Raw genomic sequence first — 20,373 nt, 5'->3', positions numbered from 1 at the left:
CTGGCTAACCAGCTTTCAGCAAACCTCCTCCTAACTAGAATCGGTAGAACCCCTCGTAGACTCCGTCAGCCCTGTTCCATGTCCAGAACTCCAGCAGCTGGCAAACCACAGAAGGGTTTGCACAATATACAATACGGAAACTGTCGTGAGCCTGGGGCTGCAGGGTCCTGTCCGCCCCCGCTGCTGCCCCAAACCAAAAAACCCCTTGCCATCGTGTCAATTCTGACTCATAGTCTTGACTCCTAGCGATCCTGTAGGGCAGAATAGAACTGCCCCGTAGGGTCTCTTAGGCTGTAACCTTTACAGAAGCAGACTGCCACATCTTTCTCCCTCGGAGTGGCTGCTGGGTTTAAACCGCCGACCTTTCAGTTAGCAGCCGAACACCTTAACCACGGTGCCACCACCAGGGCCTCTTCCTCTGCTGCCCAGTATCTAAAAAAAAATCTGTTCTATGCCCAGCCCCAGGGCAATGGTGCAAAAGGGGGAGATTAGGAGCATTATAAACACATGGGTAACATTTTTTTAATTATTTTTTTTATTGCACTTTAGATGAAGGTTTACAGAACAAACTAGTTTCTCATCAAACAGTTCACATTGTTGTATGACATTGGTTAACAACCCCATGACATCTCAGCACTCTCCTTCCTCAACCCTGGGTTCCCTATTACCAGCTTTCCTGTTCCCTCCTGCCTTCCAGGCCCTGCTCCAGGGCTAGTACACCCCTTTAGTCTTGAAGGGTAATTTTTTTTTTTTTTACCTACCTAGAAACGATTTTTTTCTTACTACCAGTCCCAATTTGGTTCTGGCTACAACGTGCCCAGCTAATAAGCTCACTGTCCCAAAACCCCTTACATGGTCAGTGTTCAGGTAAAATCATCAATGTCAATATTTTGGTGCATTGACTTCTAGACTTTTTTGAGATTCATACATAGTATGAACATTTTTTTAAGAGACCAGGATCATACAGTATTTTCTATCCTGCCTCTTTCCCTGACAATTACATCAGTGATGAATTTCTCCAGGTCATTCAGGTGTGAATGTTTTGTTTCTTACCTGGGTCTACGGTAATCAGAGTCTCTAGTTCTCTGATCTTCTGCACAGCTGAAGCTGATGCGATGCTGTAGTACAAAGGATCCTGGAGATGTGATGGACCTCCAGAATGCCTTCAGGGGTGAGACAGGTGGCTGGCATCTTTGCACCCTTCAGGTCAGTCAGTATCATGTAACCTATAGCACTGGTGACAGCCAGTGAGGCCTCTAAAACAGACAACAGGAGGGACAAAGCTGAGCCACTTGGTAGAACCCAGTCCCTTCTCTTCTAGCCCACTGCTGATGGGCAAGATGGCACCTGTGCCTCAACTCTGCTCACAGTACCCTCTTCACCGTTTGTTGGTACCAGCTCAGAGCAAACAGTCTTATGGCCCAGTCAAGTTTCACTTAAATAAGTGCCTCCAACTTTTGGGAAAGTAAAGACGAGTTGAATGTGGGAAAAGGAGTGAGGTACAGCCACAGCCCTTCCACAGCCACAGTTACAGCCAGGGCCCTAGGAGAGCCCAGTAGTTTAATCCCATGGATATCAGAAAGCATCTACTGGACTCTAACAACGCGTGAAGCTATCTTGCTTTACTTTGCAGCAAATGTTAGGTTTGTTTGTTACTCTGCAACAGTTCTATTTTTCTCAGGTTGTTGTGGTTAGTTGCCGTTGAGTCAACTCCAACTCACGGTCACCCCGTGTGCTCCATAGGGTTTTCAAGGCTGTGATCTTTCGGAAGCAGATCGCCAGGTCTGTCTTCTGAGGCGTCTCTAGGTGGTTTCGAACTGCCAACCTTTCAGCTAGTAGTCAACCACTTAACCATTTGCGCCACCCAAGAACTCCTATTTTTCCTCAGAGCGCTTATATTTTGCTTTGGATTATATTAATATTGTTCTTTAAAACAATCTCCATTATAGATTTCAGGGAATGGGAAACACACTAGCAGAGTCATTAGGACCTGGCTTTAGCGTGGCAAACACACTGGAGTTAGAGTGTGGCTTCAACCTCCTGAAACCTGTCTCCTCAGCTGTAAAACACCTCATGTGGTTGTTGTCAGGGTCAGATGGGAAAACGCACATAAAAATTGTTTAGGAAAAGGTACAGGATAAGCCCTCCGTAAATGATGGTTTGCTTTATTAAAACCAGGGGTTATATCTTACTCATTCTGTGTCCTTGTGCCTGCCCATTAGGGGAAGTGCTTATTGTACTTAACTGACCTGTCTTCTGCATATAGGAGCCCTGGTGGTGCAGTGGTTAAGCGCTTGGCTGCTAGCTGAAACATCAGCAGTTCAAACCCACCAGCTGCTCTTTGAGAGAAAGATCTGGCAGTCTGCTTCTGTAAAGATTACAGCCTTGGAAACCCTATGGGGCAGGTCTACTCTGTCCTGTAGGGTCACTGTGAGTTGGAATTGACTTGATGGCAATGGGTTTGATTTTTTGCTTGGCTGTCTACGTTGTCATTATGACAAATCAGCGTCATTATTATCCTTCACTACTATCACCCACTCAGCTGTGTGTTCCTAGAGAAGAGGCCCACAGCTCATTCACCTCAGACTCCCACATGCTGCTTTGCACACCATAGGTGCTCAGTCAAGGTAGAGGTGACCAAACAAATGACAAGATCTGGGGTTTCACAGAAACAGTAAAATTTCTCAGCTGTAATAGAAAGCCAGATCCTAGGTAGTGCCAATGGTTAAGCACTCAACTACTAGCCGAAAGGTTGCTGATTCAAACCCACCCAGAGGCACCTTAGAAGACAGGCCTGGAGGTCTGCTCCCAAAAGGTCACAACCTTGAAAACCCTGTGGAGCAGTTCTACTCGCACACATGGAATCAACTCCACAGCACCTAAGAACAACAGAAAGCCCAAATCAGTCAACACTTCAAAAGAAGAACCTACTGGTAAAGCATTTTAATTTAACTTTTAGAAGTGATACATCAGGGGAGGAACTAACGAATTTGATGAATGCAATAATTGTTTTCCCATGTTTTGGACAATAGCTGATATTGGTTGCTCTAAAGCCAGCCTAGAGTGTAAAATAGAAGCTGAAATATTGAAAGTTGAGAATGACTTTTTAAGAAACCTTTCTAATTAAAAAAAAAAACTCAAATTTCAATATTTCAACTGCAATTATCAATATATTATTTGCTGTACAAGACGGTCGCTGAGTGATGCAGTGACTTGTTCTCATTTTCAATCAAACATGCTGTCTCTAATGAGAACTGAAGGGCTGAAGTGCTGGCGTGCCCACGCACTGTGACCTGAGGAAGGAGAGGGGTTATTTACTGCACGGATGTGAGTGTGTATACACACACGTGTGCACACACACTCAGAATTGTATGCCTGGCAACTGGGCCCATGCCTGGCACATAGCAGGTGCTCAATACATACATGTTAACCAAGCAAATGGAGTCCCGTGGGTCTTGGTGCCTCTACCTTATTGTCATATTGGAGATAATCTTTATCATGAGGCCATTCTGATATCTAAACTCCCTTGAATGCCTTTAAGGTAAACAAAAAGCCAAAACCAAACCTGTTGGTGTTGAGTCAATTCTGACTCATAGCGACTCTATAGGACAGAGTAGAACCGCCCTGTAGGGTTTCCAAGGAGCGGCTGGTAGATTTGAAATGCTGACCTCTGGTTAGCAGCCGTAGCTCTCAACCACTGCGCCAGTAAAAAAAAAAAAAAAAGTAACAGCAAATTCTGTGTTTTATAGTTCAAGTGCGGCTGACAGGGCCAAAACTGTCTCCTGTCTGCAACAGTGGGATGCAATTTTTTTTTTTTGATGTTTCTATCACATCCATGAAGGGGCCTTGGTGGTGCAGTGGTTAAAGTGCTCAGCTGCTAACCCAAAGTTCTGTTGTTCGAACCCACCAGCCACTCCACGGGAGAAAGATGTGGCAGTCTGCTTCTGTAAAGATTTATAGCTTTGGAAAACCTGTGGGGGCAGTTGTACTTTGCCCTATAGAGTCGCTACAAGTCGGAATCGACCACACGGCAGTAGGTATCACATTCACATCGTGCTGTGAGCTACTTAGGGCGCCCTCATGTGTCTCCTCATTGTAATATCACTATGGGTCTTTGAAAAAAGGTAGTAACACATTGGAGTCCCAGGGTGGCCCAAATGGTTTGCACTGAGTTACTAACCGAAAGTTTGACAGTTCGAACCCACCCAGCAGCACCACGGAAGAACAGCCTGGAGATCTGCTTCTGTAATGATTACAGCCCAGAAAACCCTGTGGAGCTCAGTTCTAATCTGTAACACATGAGGATGGCACAAGTCAGAATCGACTCCATGGCGCAGGGTTTGGTTTGGGTTTGGGTGGTGCAAAGGTTAATGTGCTTGACTGCTAACTGAAAGGTTGGGGTTTCAAGTCCACCCAGATGTGCCTCGGAAGAAAGCCCTGGCAATCTACCGGTAGTCAGTAGACTGACATGTTTGAGTTACAACAAATTGCACTTACAACCTTTTTTTTTTTGGTACGTCTTATTGTTAGTAATATGTACTACACACAGTGTTGCAGCTGCTGTTGTTATTCTCACATTCACTCTGGTAGATGTTCAAAGATCAGATTTATGAAGATACTGATAATAAAAGGCAATAATGAAAACTAAGAAAGAAAAAGGAGTATTCGGCTTATGTCAGAACAGACTTACAACGGAGTCGTCAGAACGGATCCCCACTGTAAGTTGGGGGACTACCTGTACTTCCGAAAAATCAGCCATTAGAAACCCTGTGGAGCACAGCTCTACCCTGACATACATGGCGTCGCATTGAGTTGAAATTGACTCAATGGAAACTTTTTTTTTTTAAGTAACAAAATCACTTTCAATCACCTTGCAAATACCATTTGAAATGGTTGGTTTAGTTGTATTTCTTGGCTCCACCTTTGCTTTTAAAACCCCATCAACCTCCAAAATGTCTCCAAAGGTCAAGCTAAAGATTGGCTCTTCTGTTAAAATGGGCTATAAAGCTTCAGCAGATAGAGATAAATTTAATCAAAGCATGTTTGAGATGAAAGGCATGTTACGTTGCTGAGGAGACCAAGATCTGGGGTTCAATAAGGAAGCCAGAGAGAGTTTAGCTGTGGGCTGTAGGCCTATGGTTTTTGTTTTATTACTTTGTTTTTTTTTTAATGCTTGTACTGTTATTGTTGTTAGGTGCCATCAAGTCGGTTTTGACTCCTAGTGACCCCATGTAGAACAGAACAAAATGCTGCCTGGTCCTGCGCCATCCTCACAATTGTTGCTGTTTGAGCCCATTGTTGCAGCCACTGTGTCAAGCCATCTCGTTGAGGGCCTTCCTCTTTTTTGCTGACCCTCTACTTTACCGAGCATGATGTCCTTCTCCAGGGATTGGTCCCTCCTGATTATGTACTATAAGCCTATGCTTTTAAGAATCATCAGAGCCCACCTGAGGTCAAAAGAATTGTCCTCCCCCTCACCCCATGCCCAAACATACTGCAGCTGCTGACAGCTTCGAGACTGGTCAGCTGAGAAGGCCAGAACACTGGGACATCCCCTGGCTGACACACCACAATGTCCCCGTAGGCAGGCTGGGAAAGATCTTTGATTCCCAGCAGGTCTGCAGATGGAAAAAGAAAACATAATTTAGCTGGGTCCTGCACTGGCATGTACCATCCCAGCAGAAAACATTGAGTAGATGTTCGTGGTTGTTTCTCCAAAAGGAACGCTAGCCATAGGATAATATTAAATGATATCTGAGATGGAGGAGAAGGAAAAAAGAAATTGAGACCTTAATGATCCAGGTCACTTGATGTCTTACAATTCGGTCTGGATGGTACTGTCTCAGAATACAGAATCTCAGGCTCCCATGACATGAGGTCCATTCAGCCCAACACCTTCACTGTACAAATAGCTAACAAAAGCAACATTTGTGAGTTTACCTGGAGACAGACTGAATCACACTCCACAGATCCAAATTCTAATATTTGTCACCAACAGCATCCCTAAACCTGACGAGCACGGCAAAGAGGAATGTGCTGGGCCCAAACCATCCCCAATAACCATACAATTCAGCAGACACGTTGTTGTTGGGTGTGCCTGAGATCACCTCCACATGATGAAGGTAGGAAGTGCTGATTCTATTTTTATAAAAGTCAAGATTTTGTTTGTTACACAGTTGTGCCAGTTCAATAACAGTGGACTCTGGCCTCCTCCTGAGACCCAACCCCAAGATCTTACCAGGCCTTCTGAGAGCTTCCACGAGGCTTGGGCAGCTTCAGATTTTGGTTCCTGGATCTGCCCACTTACCCTCAGATTGAGCTAATGCACTGGGTTCCGTGGGTTTCAGTCTGAATTAGCACTGGGACAAAGCTTTCTCCTGTGCAGATAGGCCACTGGTCAGCAGCCCAGTTGAAGGTGACTTTGAGTTCAAGTCTCAGGGCAGAGAGCCCTGCCATCACCCTCCACCACCTGCTCCCCCCACCCCAGGTTCACTTGAAGTTCACAGACCGCTAATGGGTAAAGCTAGCTAGTTCTGCCAAAGTCAGTATCTTTAAATCTGTAAGGCCCAGCGCTGTTGCTGCTGCAAGTCACTAGCCTTGTGTGGTGCCTTCAGCCCCAAGACCCCTGGGAGAGATGAGGACAAGCCGTGACAGCCCAGGAACATAGCAAGCTCCTGTCCGCTTCTCAGGTGCAAGTCCAGGCAAGGCTATCTAGATCAGGAAAGAGAGTGGTCACTGAGCTGGGTGGCCAATGTGAATGGGTTGTCCATGCTCACTGCCCCCCACCCCCCGCCCCAGCAATGGAGCAACTGGCCTGCATCAGCTTTTCCAGCTTGTCCTTGGGGACGGGCCTCACTGTAACCATCAGAGGGCAGCAAAAGCCAGCAGTGGTGGAGCAAGGCACTGTTATCTGACCAAAAAAATTAAGTAAAAAAGAAAAAAAAAAAATGGAATTAGCACCGTTTCAAGCCCTGAGCACCAAGGTTGCAGGCAGCGGAATGAAGGGGGAGGTCTCAGTAGCTGCTATGAGAGCATAACTTCTACCTTAAGTTGAAATTGGGAAGTTTGCTAATAATTATTGGTGTAAAACCGGGAGTTGTGACTTTTTTGGTGTGCCATGGACCCCTTTGGCAATCTGGTGAAGCTATGGAAACCTGCTCAAGGTAATGCTTTTAAACGTAAAAAAGGAAATGCCTAAGATTACAAAGGAAACCAGTTACCCTGCAAGTGCAGTTAGCAAATTATGAAAAAATGTGATATAGAGATGTATGTATTTCTGCACTAACGGTTTAGGGAACAAAACAGTAGCTCCAATAATAACCTTGGTTATTTTGAAGTAGTCATCAGTATAAAGGATATTTTTGAGATATCTGAAACAACTGTAAGGTGATAGGAAAATATCTGCGGTTTTTCTTCTGGCAGCCACAACCTCACAGGGTCTGCTAATACTCCTGAAGTTTGCTACTTGCCGTCATTACTAAGGGAATGCCAAATCTCAGTTAGAGGCTATGAAAATCAGATTGTAATTTTTTTCCCGTCCAATTTCACGGACCCTCTGAGTATTATCTCTGGACTTCAAAGGGCCTGGGGCCAGAGGTGAAGAGCCTCTGGCAGAATCGGAGGCAGAGGGAACCAGGGCAGTGGGAGGACCTGGTGCCTTCTCTGCTCCGGTATCCGCGAAGGGAGAGAGGTCTGATCCCAGACCGGCACTTAGCCCAGCGTCACTCCTCCTGCCTCTGTAGAAGTGGCCCAGGGTGACTGCCTTGACTTTCACTGGCATGTTTGTTTGTTTGTTTTCCTGAATAGTTTCTGGTCCCTGAGATGGGGCTTACCAAAGTTTTAGGACACGGCCAGGATTATAATCCACTGGGACAGTCTTGGCTGCTGCCTGAAGGACTTGCAGTAATCATCCTGGCACCAGGATGAAACCAGCATGTGCCTGCCAGCTCGGTGTCTGGGCACCAGCACTGAAAGAGGGCGCATGCCAGGGACACTCAGGGGAGACGGGCAGTGCTCCCTGAGGCTGAGGAGGCAGTATTATTAGTATTGTCACATAGCAATATTATACCATTAATATCTTACACAACAGTATTATATTATTACTGTAATGTGCGCCTTCTGTGTTTGTTTGCTAGCTGCTCCCTGCCCCCCACGAAGTATTTTTGTAAGTGCGCTATGTCAATTTTTTTATAGCAACTTGTAAAAGAAATTGGCATAGTGGTGATTATGAAAATACCTCATGGGGGAGGGGGTGGATGGCAAACAAAAGTAGAAGGTGCACGTTATTTGTGTAAAAATACGGTAATATTATTGATGACATATCACTAGTGTCATTACATAATATCATTAATATAATTACATAATAATATCTCATTAAATAAGAATATTACATCATTACATAATAATAATATTGTATCATTAATATTATATTAAGGAGCCCTGGTGGTGCCACAGTTAAACGCTTGGCTGCTAACCCGAAGGTTGGTGGTTTGAACTCACCCAGTGGCTCCTCAGGAGAAAAGCCTTGGCAATCTTCTTCTATAAAGATTACAGGCTAGATAACCCTATGGGGCAGTTCTACTCTGTCACACGGGTCACTGTAAGTCAAAAATTGACTTGGTGGCACCTAACAACAATGATATTGTGTTATTAATATAATTACATAATAATATAATATTATTAATGCTGTATTTTAAAGGGAAATCCTGGTAGTGTAGTGGCTAAGTGCTACGGCTGATACCCAAAAGGTCGGCAGTTTGAATCCACCAGGCACTCCTTGGAAACTATTATTATTATTATATAATAAACCCCACTGCTGTCAAGTCGATTCTGACTCATAGCGACCCTATAGGACAGAGTAGGACTGCTCCATAGGGTTTCCAAGGAACGCCTAGTGGATTAGAACTGCTGACCTTTTGGTTAGCAGCCACAGCTCTTAACCACTATGCTACCAGGGTTTCCATTATTATATAATATATACATAATAATATATAAGAACATTGTATATTAAGACATTAATATATTTTATACATTATATAATATAATTACCAATATTTCAATACAATTAATATATTAGCAGTATTATTATTAAAATAATAAAGCCTTGATGGCTTTATTCCCTCAAAGCCCACAGCTGAATGCAAGATGGCTGCCTGGCCATTCCTTCCAGGAACAAATGGGCAGAGTCATCAACATTTAACAGAAGGCTGCATGGTAACCACTGGGGACAGTGAGGTGTGGTGCTGTGGAGACATTGACTGTATTGAGCATTTAGGGTGGGCAGGGATGAGCATCATTCAATCTTCACAACTCTTATTATTGACTTTTTTTTTGGTGGAGCCACGAGCCTGTGTTCCAGTCTGGCTTTGTGACTTGGGCAAGACCCTTTCTCTCTCTAGGCCTCGGTTTCCTCAACTAAAATGAGAGGCTCGTGATGAGCCAGCAGGCCCTCCCAGCCCCTACAAGCTATAAATGACGGTGTGTTCTAGGGCTGGAGCCTGGCCTGGGTCCCAGCCAGCAGCGGCTGTTCAGCCACCACACCCCAGCTTCTAGAAAACCACTAGACACACACTTCCCACATGAAAGGACCATGCTGTGGGCAGCCTTGTTTTTGATCAAAGGCCACTCAGCCTCTCTGTTAAGAGCCTAGAACAGGCAAGTTTTAATAAATGTCCTGGGTCTGAGATTAAATCTTTTGTCTGAGTCTTCCATAAATAGACCTGGAGGGCTGGCTGTTTATAAGCAGAGTAAATTCTCAGACTTTACAAAAAATGTCCATGAACCTAGGGGCTGGTGGGGTCAGGGAGCCTAGTTCTCTCAACTGGACAAGGAATGGCTGGAATAAACCCTCAGAGTACCAGCAGAGAGGCAGCACCTCATCTTGGTGGCCCCAGGTGAGGTGGCTGTGTGGCGTCTGTGACCACCAGCAGTCCAGAACATGACCCAGGTTTCCTGACAGAGACATAAAGCAGTCATGAAAGGCCTGGCAGGGGCTCTGCCACGAACCCCAGAATACTTGCAGAGCCTGATACATTGTCTCTGAGGAAATGCTCACCCCAGCCAGGGAGAGTTTTTGAAGATTTCACTGAGAGGCCCTAAGTTATAAGAACCACAAATGATACAGAAGTTTGGTTCACACAGCCTCAATGCTCTATCACGAGGGGCTCAAATCCCACTTTTGGGGACACCAAGTGCTTCACCCTGGGTGCTCACACAGTCCCAGAGGTGGGAGGGGCAGAGGCTGTAGTCCCCTTTTCCAGATGAGGAAAGCTCAGAGAGGTTAGCAGCTTGGCCTGGGTTGCACAGCTGGAAAGTGGCTGAGCTGGGGCCTGAGCTGAGGTCTTCTGTCTCCTGTGCCAGTTCTTTCCCGTCACAGGAAAATACAAGTTGATCCCCATTTCCAAGGTATTCTGCCCTGGTGGCTCATGTCCCCTACCTTGTATGCACTGCCATAGCCATGACCTCCTGAGTCTCTGCTGGGGAGCCCTGCCTCCTTCAAGGCCTCTTCTGGGGAGAAACTGCAGCCCGGGACAAAGGCCACCATGTCCTTTGGCTGCTGTGAGTACTCCTCCAGCGAGGCCAGGCTGCCCATGCAGATACCAAACTCGTATTTCCAGAATTGGGGACAGCCTGTCCTGGAAATACCAGGGAAAACTCTCAGGTCCCCGGACTCTCAATATGGCCCCTAATGATATATTTTTTAAAAGGACTGGAGAGAGAGGGAGGAGGACATCTAGTGCTGAGATTTCAGGCACTGGCACTGAGCTTGGGGACATAGTTTTGAGCAGGGAGTCTTGGGGGCATCCTTCCAAATTTACCAGATTGAAGACTATCAGATCAGCATATATGTAATGTAGTTCTTGCTCCCATCCCCATTGTATTTCTTCTAACCTCAACCTGAGACCAGCCAAACCACCAAGAAAAACCAATGGTGCCCTCTCTACCATCAAGGGGGGATTGGCAGACTAAACGGGACAAAAGACAGGTGTCTCGAGGAATCCCTCGGTGATACCCGTGGGTGGGGCCTTTCCTTCCTTAGGGAAATGCTTCTGTGAGGCTGCAAGGCTTCTTTGATTACAAGTCTGCTCCTCATTCGCTCCAGAATCATTCACTGAGCCCTGCCAGGCACATGCTGGTGATGGGGCTACAGTGATGGAGAGGGTACCACCCCAACCCTTACAGAGCTTGCAACCCTACGTCAGTAGGTGGGACAGCACTGAAGACAGATGCTTCAATACAGAGTAGTAAGTGTTAACAGTCTAAATAGAGTAGCACACAAAGGAATGAGAAGTCCATTCTCCCTCACAAAAGAGGAGACACTGGAGCTGGGTCTTGAAGGATGGATAGGAGTTCATCAGGTCGACAAGGACAAAAGCACATCCTAGGCAGAGGGAACAGGATAGAAAAAGCATGGAGGCATTAAACACCCTGGAACATTGAAGGGTCTTCTCTAGGGGACTCCAGGTTGGTAGTGATGGGGCACACTAGGGAAAAACATAAAGGACCCAGCCTTGGGCCCAGGTGGGGTCTCCAAAGGACTTTCCCTTCTCTGGAGTCTCCAAATGGGTACAGGCAGAATGTTCTTGGACAGTTTCGTGTCTGGGGAGAGCATTGGGAATGACTAGGGTGGGGCAGGGGGGAGAACCTGAGCAGGGGACAGGTAACCACAGGCCTTGACATTAGGCTAAGGTATAAGGCACAGGGAGGTACTGAGCAATTTTAAATATAGGAGTGACACAATCATATTTAAAGATAGAAAAAGTTACTCTGGTGGGAGAGTAGCAGGTGGGGGGTGGGGGGTGGGGGGTTGGGAGTGAGCCTGGGGCAGGGAGACTAGTTAAGATGTCATCGTCTAGAGGAGAGAAGATGTCAGCCTGAGCTAGGATGGTGGGAGAAGTGTGGACCCTCTGGAGAGGCATTAGGAAGCAGAATCAGTAGGACCATTGTTATGGATTGAATTGTGACCCCCGAAAAAGATATGCTGAAGTTCTGACACCTCTACCTGTGAACATGACCTTGTTCAGTCTTCCTTTTGTTATCATTCAGTTAAATGAGGTCATACTGGAGTAGGGTGTAGGGTGGGTCCTAATCCTAATCTCTTCTGAATGGTATTTTTTAAAGGGGGAGAACAGACATGAAGACAGCCACACCCAGGGAGAAGACACCATGTGAAGGCGTCTACAAGCAGCAAAGAAGGCCAAGGATTGCTGGCGGCCACTAGAAGCTCAGAGGGAGGCAGGGAACAGAACCCTCAGAAGGAACCGTCATGGCCGATACCCTGATTTGAACTTCCAACCTCCAGAACTGTGAGTCAATACATGTCTGTTTTTTTAAAGCCACTGTGTGGTATTTTGTTACTGAAGCCCTAGGAAACTATATGACAGCTATTTATTTGATATGTTACGTTCTCAAAATCCGGGGAGAACAAACACAATAGTAATGTCTGTCTCTGGGTGTTGGGACTACAGATGTATTTATTTTCTTCCTAATCCTGAGGCGGCAGGTGTCTGGCTTGGGTGATTAAGTGCATGGATGGCATTGCCAATGGGATTTCCCCGAAGGTGGACTTTCTCAGTGGTTCCAAAGATTTTACTGGGGACCGGGGCAGGGGCAGGGGCTAGGGTAGGAGTGAGCAAGATGGAAGGGCAGCTCTTTCCTGAGCAACAATCATGAGTGAGGCCCCATGCCAGGCAGTGTGGAGTCCCCGAGGTGGGACAGACAGGTCCCTGATGACAGAGATACCCAGCTACTGCACCTGGCCACCTACCAGCCTTAACCCCTGTAACCCAGGCTTTTTACCTGGTATCTGAGGCAGCGCCCAGCGCAGGCAATATCCATTTGCTGGGCTCACTTCTGCCCAGCAGGGACTGTTGGCCTGGCAGAAACTGTCAAAAGCTGGGGCCAGGGACCTGTTCAGGACTACCATGCTGGTTGTTTGGGGCCCTGGGTTTGGTGAGAGAAGGGACAAGGTCATAGTGCCATCTAGGCAGACTTTTAACTTTTTATATAGGAAGATACAAATATCCTAAGTGTACAGCTTGGTAAATATTCACAGAGTAAATACACCCACATAACCAGCACCCAGATCAAGAAACACAACATTATCAGCATCCCAGAAATGTGCCCCTTCCAGTCGTCAATTCCCCTTCTAGGGAAACCACTAGCCTGCCTTCTAACATCACAGATAACTTTGGCATGTCATTGGACTTCATAGAATAGAATCATACACTACGTGTCTTTGGAGTCTTGCTTCTTTCACTGAGCAGTATGTTTGTGAGATCCATCCATTGTTGCATTTAACGATAATTGATTTCTTTCCATTTCATGAATATATCATGGTATATTTACTCAATCTATTGCTGATGGACACTTGAGTAGTCTCCAATCTGGGGCTGTTACGAAGAGTGCTGCCACAAACATTTTAGTACCTGTACTTTGGAGGTTCATATGTTCCTTAGTCATCTAGTGCTGCTTTAACAGAAATACCACAAGTGGATGACTTCAACAAAGAGAAATTTATTCTCTCACAGACTAGTAGACCAGAAGTCCAAATTCAGGGCGCCAGCTCTAGGGGAAGGCTTTCTCTCTCTGACGGCTCTGGAGAAAGGTCTTTCTCATCAATCTTCTCTTGGACTAGGAGCTTTTCCGTACAGGAACCCTGGGTTCAAAGGACGCACTCTGCTCCTGGTGCTTCTTTCTTGGTGGTATGAGGTTCCCAACTCTCTGCTTGCTTCCCTTTCCTGTTATCTCTTGTAAGATAAAAGGTGGTACAGGCCACACCCTAGGGAAACTCCCTTTACATTGGATCAGGGACATGTGACCTTATTAAGGGTGTAACAATACCATCCTAATCCTCTTTAATGTAAAATTACAATCGGAAAATAGAGGACAACCACACAATACTGGGAATCATGGCCTAACCAAGTTGACACATGTTTTTGGGGGACACAATTCAATCCATGATCATATGTATACATTTCTTTTGGGCATATACCTAGGGCCATAGGGTATGTGAATAAACATGTATGTTCAGATTTTGTAGCTAAAGCCTGCAATTATCCAAGCTGGTTGTACCAATTTATACTCTCACCACCGAAAGTTTGGCAGTTCAAACCCACCAGCCACTCCACAGGAGAAAAGACCTGGCGATCTGTTTCTGTAAAAATTACCTGCTGCTGTTGAGTCAATTTCAACTCATAGTGACCCTATAGGACAGAGTAGAACTGCCCCATAGAGCTTCCAAGGCTGAAATCTTTATGGAAGCAGACTGCCGCAACATTGTCCTGTGAAACAGCTGGTGGGTTTGAACGACCGACCTCTGGGTTAACAGCCATGCATTTAACCACTGTGCTACCAGGGCTCCTTCCATAAAGGTTACAGCCTTGGAAACCCTATACAGTAGTTCTACTCTGTCCTATAGGGTCACTATGAGTCAGAATTGACTCAACGGCACACAACAACGACAGAGCTATAGAGAAAGACCCTCACTCACACCCACAGCCTTCTCTGGTGGCAACCAGCAGCCCTCTGAAACATGAAGTTCTTTGGCCTTGGAGGCAAACAGACCTGGGTTCAAATCCTGATTCTGCCTCTGACCAGTTCTGTGATCCTGGACAGTGGCTTTACATTGCTCTGCCTCAGCTTTCTCATCTATAAAATAGCCTTAGTCATTTTAATCAAAGGAATTCAGTGGGTTATTGTATGTAAATTACCTAACACATAGGTGTTTAAGTAACAGGTGTTGAAATCCTGCATAGACCTCTAAAATACGGCACAGAAGAAATATTTAATGATATTAAAAGATATTCATGACGTATCATTAAAGGAACAATACCAGGCAACAAAATAGTGTGTTTAGCATAATTCATAAAATTGATGAGAGAAAGGGCTAGAAGGAAATACATCTACATGTTAATCATGGTTATCTCTAGGTGACAGGACTATGGGTGATTTTCATTTTCTTCTTTGAGCTTTCCTCAGTATTCTAAAATTTCTACAGTAAACTTGTATAGTTTCTGTAATTGGAGAAAAAATAAACAAGAAAAGATATGTTTCAAAAAAAGTAGGGTGGGGTACCATTTCCTTTAAAAAGGATATCCCAAAGGAAAATAGAATTATACCCTTTTGGAGAAATAACCTGGATGACAATTCTAATTACGGCAGATTTGCTCTGTCAACATGTGGGCTTTCTTTCCTGCACTAACATTGTTAGCTAATATTTACTGAGCACTTCTCATACTCCAGGCTCTCTGTGCTAAGTCATTTATACACGTAACCATTCGTATTTTAAAGATGAGGAAAATACAGCTCAGAGAGGTGAAGTCACTTTCCCAGGGGTGCACTGCCGGTGGGTGATCCAGCCAAGTTTCAAAACCTGAGACAGATGAGCCCTGAGTCCTTCTCACGTCATTAGCTCACCATATCCACTGGACTGGGGCACTGGGTCTCCCTAGGGTGAGTCCACCACCACCTACGGCCCCTTCCTCCTTGGGGACTGTGGAATGGAGCAGATGTTACCGTCCACTAGGAAAAGGCCAGGACCAGATCCTACTCTTCCCAGTGGACCTGGAACTCATTATCTCAAACTCTGAAGTGCCTGCAGATCATGCCACAAAGAAACCTTCAAAATGAGGACAAACGGGACACCTACAGGTGCTGAAGCCCGAGGAAGCTGACCACACATCTTAAGTAAGCCCAGTGTGGCTCCAAAAATAATCTAGAGTCAGGTGGAAGGGAATACAACCAGTCAAGGCCTACTATTCCTCACCCCCACCCGCCTTTCTCCAAAGCCTGTTATGGGAACAAATTGGATTTTTAATACAGTAGATCAGGAAAGCGTTATGTGTACAAAGCTTCTTTGTTTCTTCTTTAATGAAGGGTACCTGCTGGTCACAGGAAAGTCCCTGACTCATCTATATTAGTAACAGGACACAGAATAAAGGCCTCAAGTGGCTTTTTGGAGCAGCAGCAGTTGCACCAGGGTGAGGTATTTTATTGTCAATGTGATTCACCCATCCCCTGGGTCCCTTGGGCTCCATCTAAAGCCACGACACTTTCTTTTTGTGGAGACAGATGAAGGGATCCCTCTGAGCCCTTTTAGCAGAGAAGCCTGAGGTTTTTTTTTAACTTAATGACGAGGGAAAAAAAAAAACTCACTTTTTAATGTTTCAAGTCTGATTTAAGGAGTCCCTGTTTGTTTTTGTGTGATACAAACAGTTAATACACTCAGCTGCTAACTGAAGGTTGGAGGTTCAAGTCCACCCAGAGATACTTCAGAGGAAAGGCCTGGTAGAAACCCTGAGAGTATAGCCCCTGGACACCCTTTTAGCTCAGTACTGAAGTCATTCCTGAGGTTTACCCTTCAGCCAAAGATGAGACAGGTCTCTAGGGCTAATAATAACACACGTGAGGGACATGCTTCATAGTTCAACAGGCACACCAGCCCACAAGCAAAGACAAGAAGGCAGGAAAGGACAGAAAAAGACTAATAGAAACAGGGAAACTGAGGTGGAAAAGGGGAGAGTGTTGACACATCACAGGGTTGGCAACCAATGCCACAAAACAAATTATGTATTAATTGTTTAATGAGTAATTCGCTGTGTAAAGTTTCACTTAAATCATAATAAAAATAAAAAAAGAAGAATGGCCTGGTAATCTACTTCTGAAAAAACTAGCCACTGAAAACCCTATGGGACATAGTTCTACTCTAACACACCCATAAGTTCGCCCTGAGTCAGAGTTGACTTGATGGTAACTTTAAAAAAAAGAAAAATCTGATTTAAAGCCCCAGAAGGCATAGTCCTACACTGGATTTTCCAGCCATTGAGTAAAGTGAGCTTCTCTTCTCACTGAGCCTTCAAACACAGTGGCTAGCATAGACGGAGTTCCTGTTTTGGACCATGCGCTGTGCTGAGTACTTGGCTGATGTTAGCTCAGTTACTTCTCCTGATAGTTCCATAGGGAAGATTCTATCGCTACTTCATTGTATAGATGAGGAGCCTAAGGCTGAGGGAGGTCACGTAGTTTCCCAAGGCTGCATAGCTGGTCAGGAGCAAAGCTGGGATTCAAACCCAGGCTGTCTGACTTCAGGGTTTCAGCCCATGGCCACTTCACTTTATTACTTCCTGAGGTTCTAGCAAGTAGCTGTCTAGGGAGTCACCTCATCACAGGGTCCTCATCTGGGCCAAAAGGAGCTTTCACTGCAGCCTGGCCCATAAGCAGCAGGCTGTGGCAGCCCCTGCTGGTTAGCTAACCTATCAACCGTTTCCAACCCCCTTCTTCCTTGGCCATCTCTAGAGAGACTGAAGAAGCTACTTACTTTCCCAACTCCCTTGCAGCTAGGGGGAGCCACATGACAAGTTCTGCCCAATGAAACATAAGCAGAATTATGACAGGACTTCTAGGAAGGCTAAAAAAGGACAATGTGGCTTTCCCTTCCCCCCTCCTTTCCTTGAAAGTAGATGTGATAATGGAGCTGGCAGGGCAACCATCTTATAACCATGGAGGAAAGGCCAAGAGAATCACAGACGTGCTGTCTTTGACCACTGAACTAGCAGATGCCCACCTTCAGACGTCTTATTATGTGAGAAAAATAAACACATATTTGTTTGAGCCACCGTTAATTGGGTTTTCTGTTACCTATAGCTCAAAGCATTCTTAATTAATACTTGTCCTTTGTATTCTTTTGGGATCCACAGCTACTGGGTACTATCTTCTGTGCTAGAACTTTGTTCAGTATACCTCATAACCCACAGCTCTGTCTCTAAGACGAGAAGATAGGGCTAGGGGCAAAATAATAGAGCAAAAAAACAACATTTATTTGAGTACATAGTCTGTGCTAGTCCTTTACCTATATCTTCTCATATATTCTTCACAACAGTTATATGAGGTGGGTACTATTATTCTCCCCATGTTTTAGCCAAGGAAACTGAGGTTCAGGGAGGTAAAGAAAATTAAGGCCATAAAGACATTGAGCAGCGGAGCTAGAGTTTGATTCCAAAGTCCATGCTAAATTGTGGTACAGGATCAGAGATTGGTCTGTGAGAAGTCATTTGGCACAAATATGTAAAATGTTGGCATTGTTGATATATTACTGTGGCTATTTATCAGCATAAGACACTAATAGAACTGACATTCAGAAAGCTAGCAGAGAAAAAATGATAGTCAACCTGAGGTTAAGTTAGTGTTTGCGGAAGTTAATAATAGGTCCACGGTAAACAGTTACCTTGGTGGTTCCCTATGAACAATGCCCCCCGAATTCATGCCCTTGTGTAGCTCCCTCCCCATTAATGCTGGTGTTGGCCATGTGACTTGCTTTGCAAATGAGACATTAGCAAGTGTCATGCAAGCAGAGGCTTGATAAGCACTTGAACATTAGGGTTTGACCTCTTGGAATACTCTCTTGGAGCCCTGAGCCAACATGTAAAGAAGTTTGGTGATCACTGTTGGAAAGGCTACATGGAAAGAGAGATTCTAGGTCAGTACCAGCTGTTCTAGCCTTCCCAGTAGACAGTCTAGACACGTGAATGAAGAAGCCATCATGACTATTCTAACCCCAAAAGACACCACCTGAGCAGAAGAACCACCCAGCAAAGCCCAGCCTCAAGGGCAGAATTCTGAGAATTATAGGCTTAAGCTACTAAGTTTGGAGGTGCTTCATTGTACAAACAATAGATAACTCTGTTGGCCTGTTGTAAATATCAACAGAGGCCAGATACATCAATAAACTAGATGAAAATTGTTCTGCTCTAGTACTTTAAACAGTGCTGTGGTTTTCCCTTTGGCATTTCCATTGTAACCAGAAAAAACTTTTTTTATTGTGAAACTTTGCTGTGTCTTAGGTCAGTGCCAAATTTGATATCTGTTTTCTCTTGCAGGATGTTCTAGATGCTTGGGTATCCCTCTGGGAAACAGTGGGACAATAGGTGCCATCCAGGGAAAAAAAACAGCTCAGGGTAGGGAGACTTGGCTTGAATCAAAATCGTATTAAAATGCAGTGTAATCTGGGGACAGTTTTCCTAGGAGGGAAAATCCCTTCTATCATCTGAGGCTTGAAACACAAGCCCGGCCTCAGACATGAGCTCATCTCAGAGATGGAGTTGCGAATCATGAGGGTTTTGAATGAAGTTTTAGCACAGAAGATGGTAGCTGTGAGCCCCAGGAGAATATGAAGGTCAAGTATTAATTAAGAATGCTTTTAGCTATAAAACCAAACCCAGTGCCATCAAGTCAATTCCGAACCATAGCAACCCTATAGGACAGAGTAGAACTGCCTCATAGGGTTTCCAAGGAGAGCCTGGCGGATTTGAACTGCTGACCCTTTGGTTAGTAGTGGTAGCACTTAACCACTACGCCACCAGGGCTTCCCTTTTAGCTGTAGGAAGCAGAAAACCCAATTAGCTATGGCTTAAAACAAACATTGGCAGTTCTCCCACTGAGCTGAGGTGACCAAGCAGAACTGGAAGATATTAGACCTGTCTGATGAGGTTCCCATGCTTTGAACCTGGCCGAAGGTACCATTTCTCCTGGAAAGTTAAGTAGTCACCAGCACTAACCATTTTATTACTTTCTATCTCCCATGTGGAAGCTAGAAGTCTCGAGAATTCCTCGCTCTGTACAGTTGGTCTTTCCAGGGAATTCTTTTCAATTTTGTTTTTGGTGAAAATATACGTAACAAAACATACACCCATTCGATATTTTCTACACGTACAGTTCAATGACGTTTACATTCTTTGCATTTTGTCACCATTCTCGTGTCTAACCATATTGTTTCACCACCATTAACTTACTCTATGAAGGGAATTCTTTCTTAACTACCCAACATCACTCACCCCCAGCCAGGCCAGACATGCTTCCTGTGTTTGATTTCCTTTGTAGAATGATGCTCCTTGTGGCAGAGGGAAGGCGGGACCTTAGGTGGGGCGTGAGGATCATTATACGTCCTTGAATGGGCTGCAGAGAATCTGGGTGAAGGAAGAAGGGGAAGGGGACAAATTAGAAATCCCTTCCCGGCTGTCCTGGCCCTGCTTTGGGTGGGGTGAAGGGGAGAGTGGAGTGAGTGGCCAGGGGGTGGAGTGTGTCTCTTGAGCAGGTTTCCCCAGTTGTCTCAGTTTTTAATGAGAAATTCCTCAGGCTTCATGACCTTTGTTCACACCCTTCTCTTGGCCTGGAATGTCCTCCCTCCCCTCCCTGAAGGCCTGTCCATTTCTCAAAATCCAGCTCAGTGTCCGCCACCCCTGTGAAGCAGCTGATAGGCTTGCACTGGGCCCATTTGATCCCACAGAACTCTTTGGGCTGCCGATTTTGGCCCAGAGTCACCAACGGCCTGATATTCTACTTCGCTCTGAACCTCCTCTCTCCCTGGGTGACCCCAAG

At 45.3% G+C, this 20,373-nt stretch overlaps 1 protein-coding gene across 1 annotated transcript in view; it reads right to left on the bottom strand.

Moving 5' to 3' along the window:
* Positions 1-19,932, bottom strand: part of DGLUCY (D-glutamate cyclase) — a 58,205-nt gene extending 38,273 nt beyond the window's left edge. The window contains 10 exon segments of the mRNA XM_049897541.1: positions 305-322; positions 652-661; positions 1,054-1,140; positions 1,143-1,256; positions 5,496-5,618; positions 6,787-6,910; positions 10,436-10,634; positions 12,799-12,865; positions 12,868-12,942; positions 19,830-19,932. Of these exon segments, the coding sequence (XP_049753498.1) occupies positions 305-322; positions 652-661; positions 1,054-1,140; positions 1,143-1,256; positions 5,496-5,618; positions 6,787-6,910; positions 10,436-10,634; positions 12,799-12,865; positions 12,868-12,942; positions 19,830-19,932 (920 nt within the window).
* Positions 19,933-20,373: the final 441 nt, after the last annotated feature.

The sequence above is a fragment of the Elephas maximus genome, chromosome 10 (genome assembly GCF_024166365.1).
Source record: "Elephas maximus indicus isolate mEleMax1 chromosome 10, mEleMax1 primary haplotype, whole genome shotgun sequence".
In the NCBI taxonomy this organism is placed as follows: domain Eukaryota; kingdom Metazoa; phylum Chordata; class Mammalia; order Proboscidea; family Elephantidae; genus Elephas; species Elephas maximus.
Note: the sequence above shows the minus strand (reverse complement) of the source record. Positions and strands in the feature narration are given on the sequence as shown.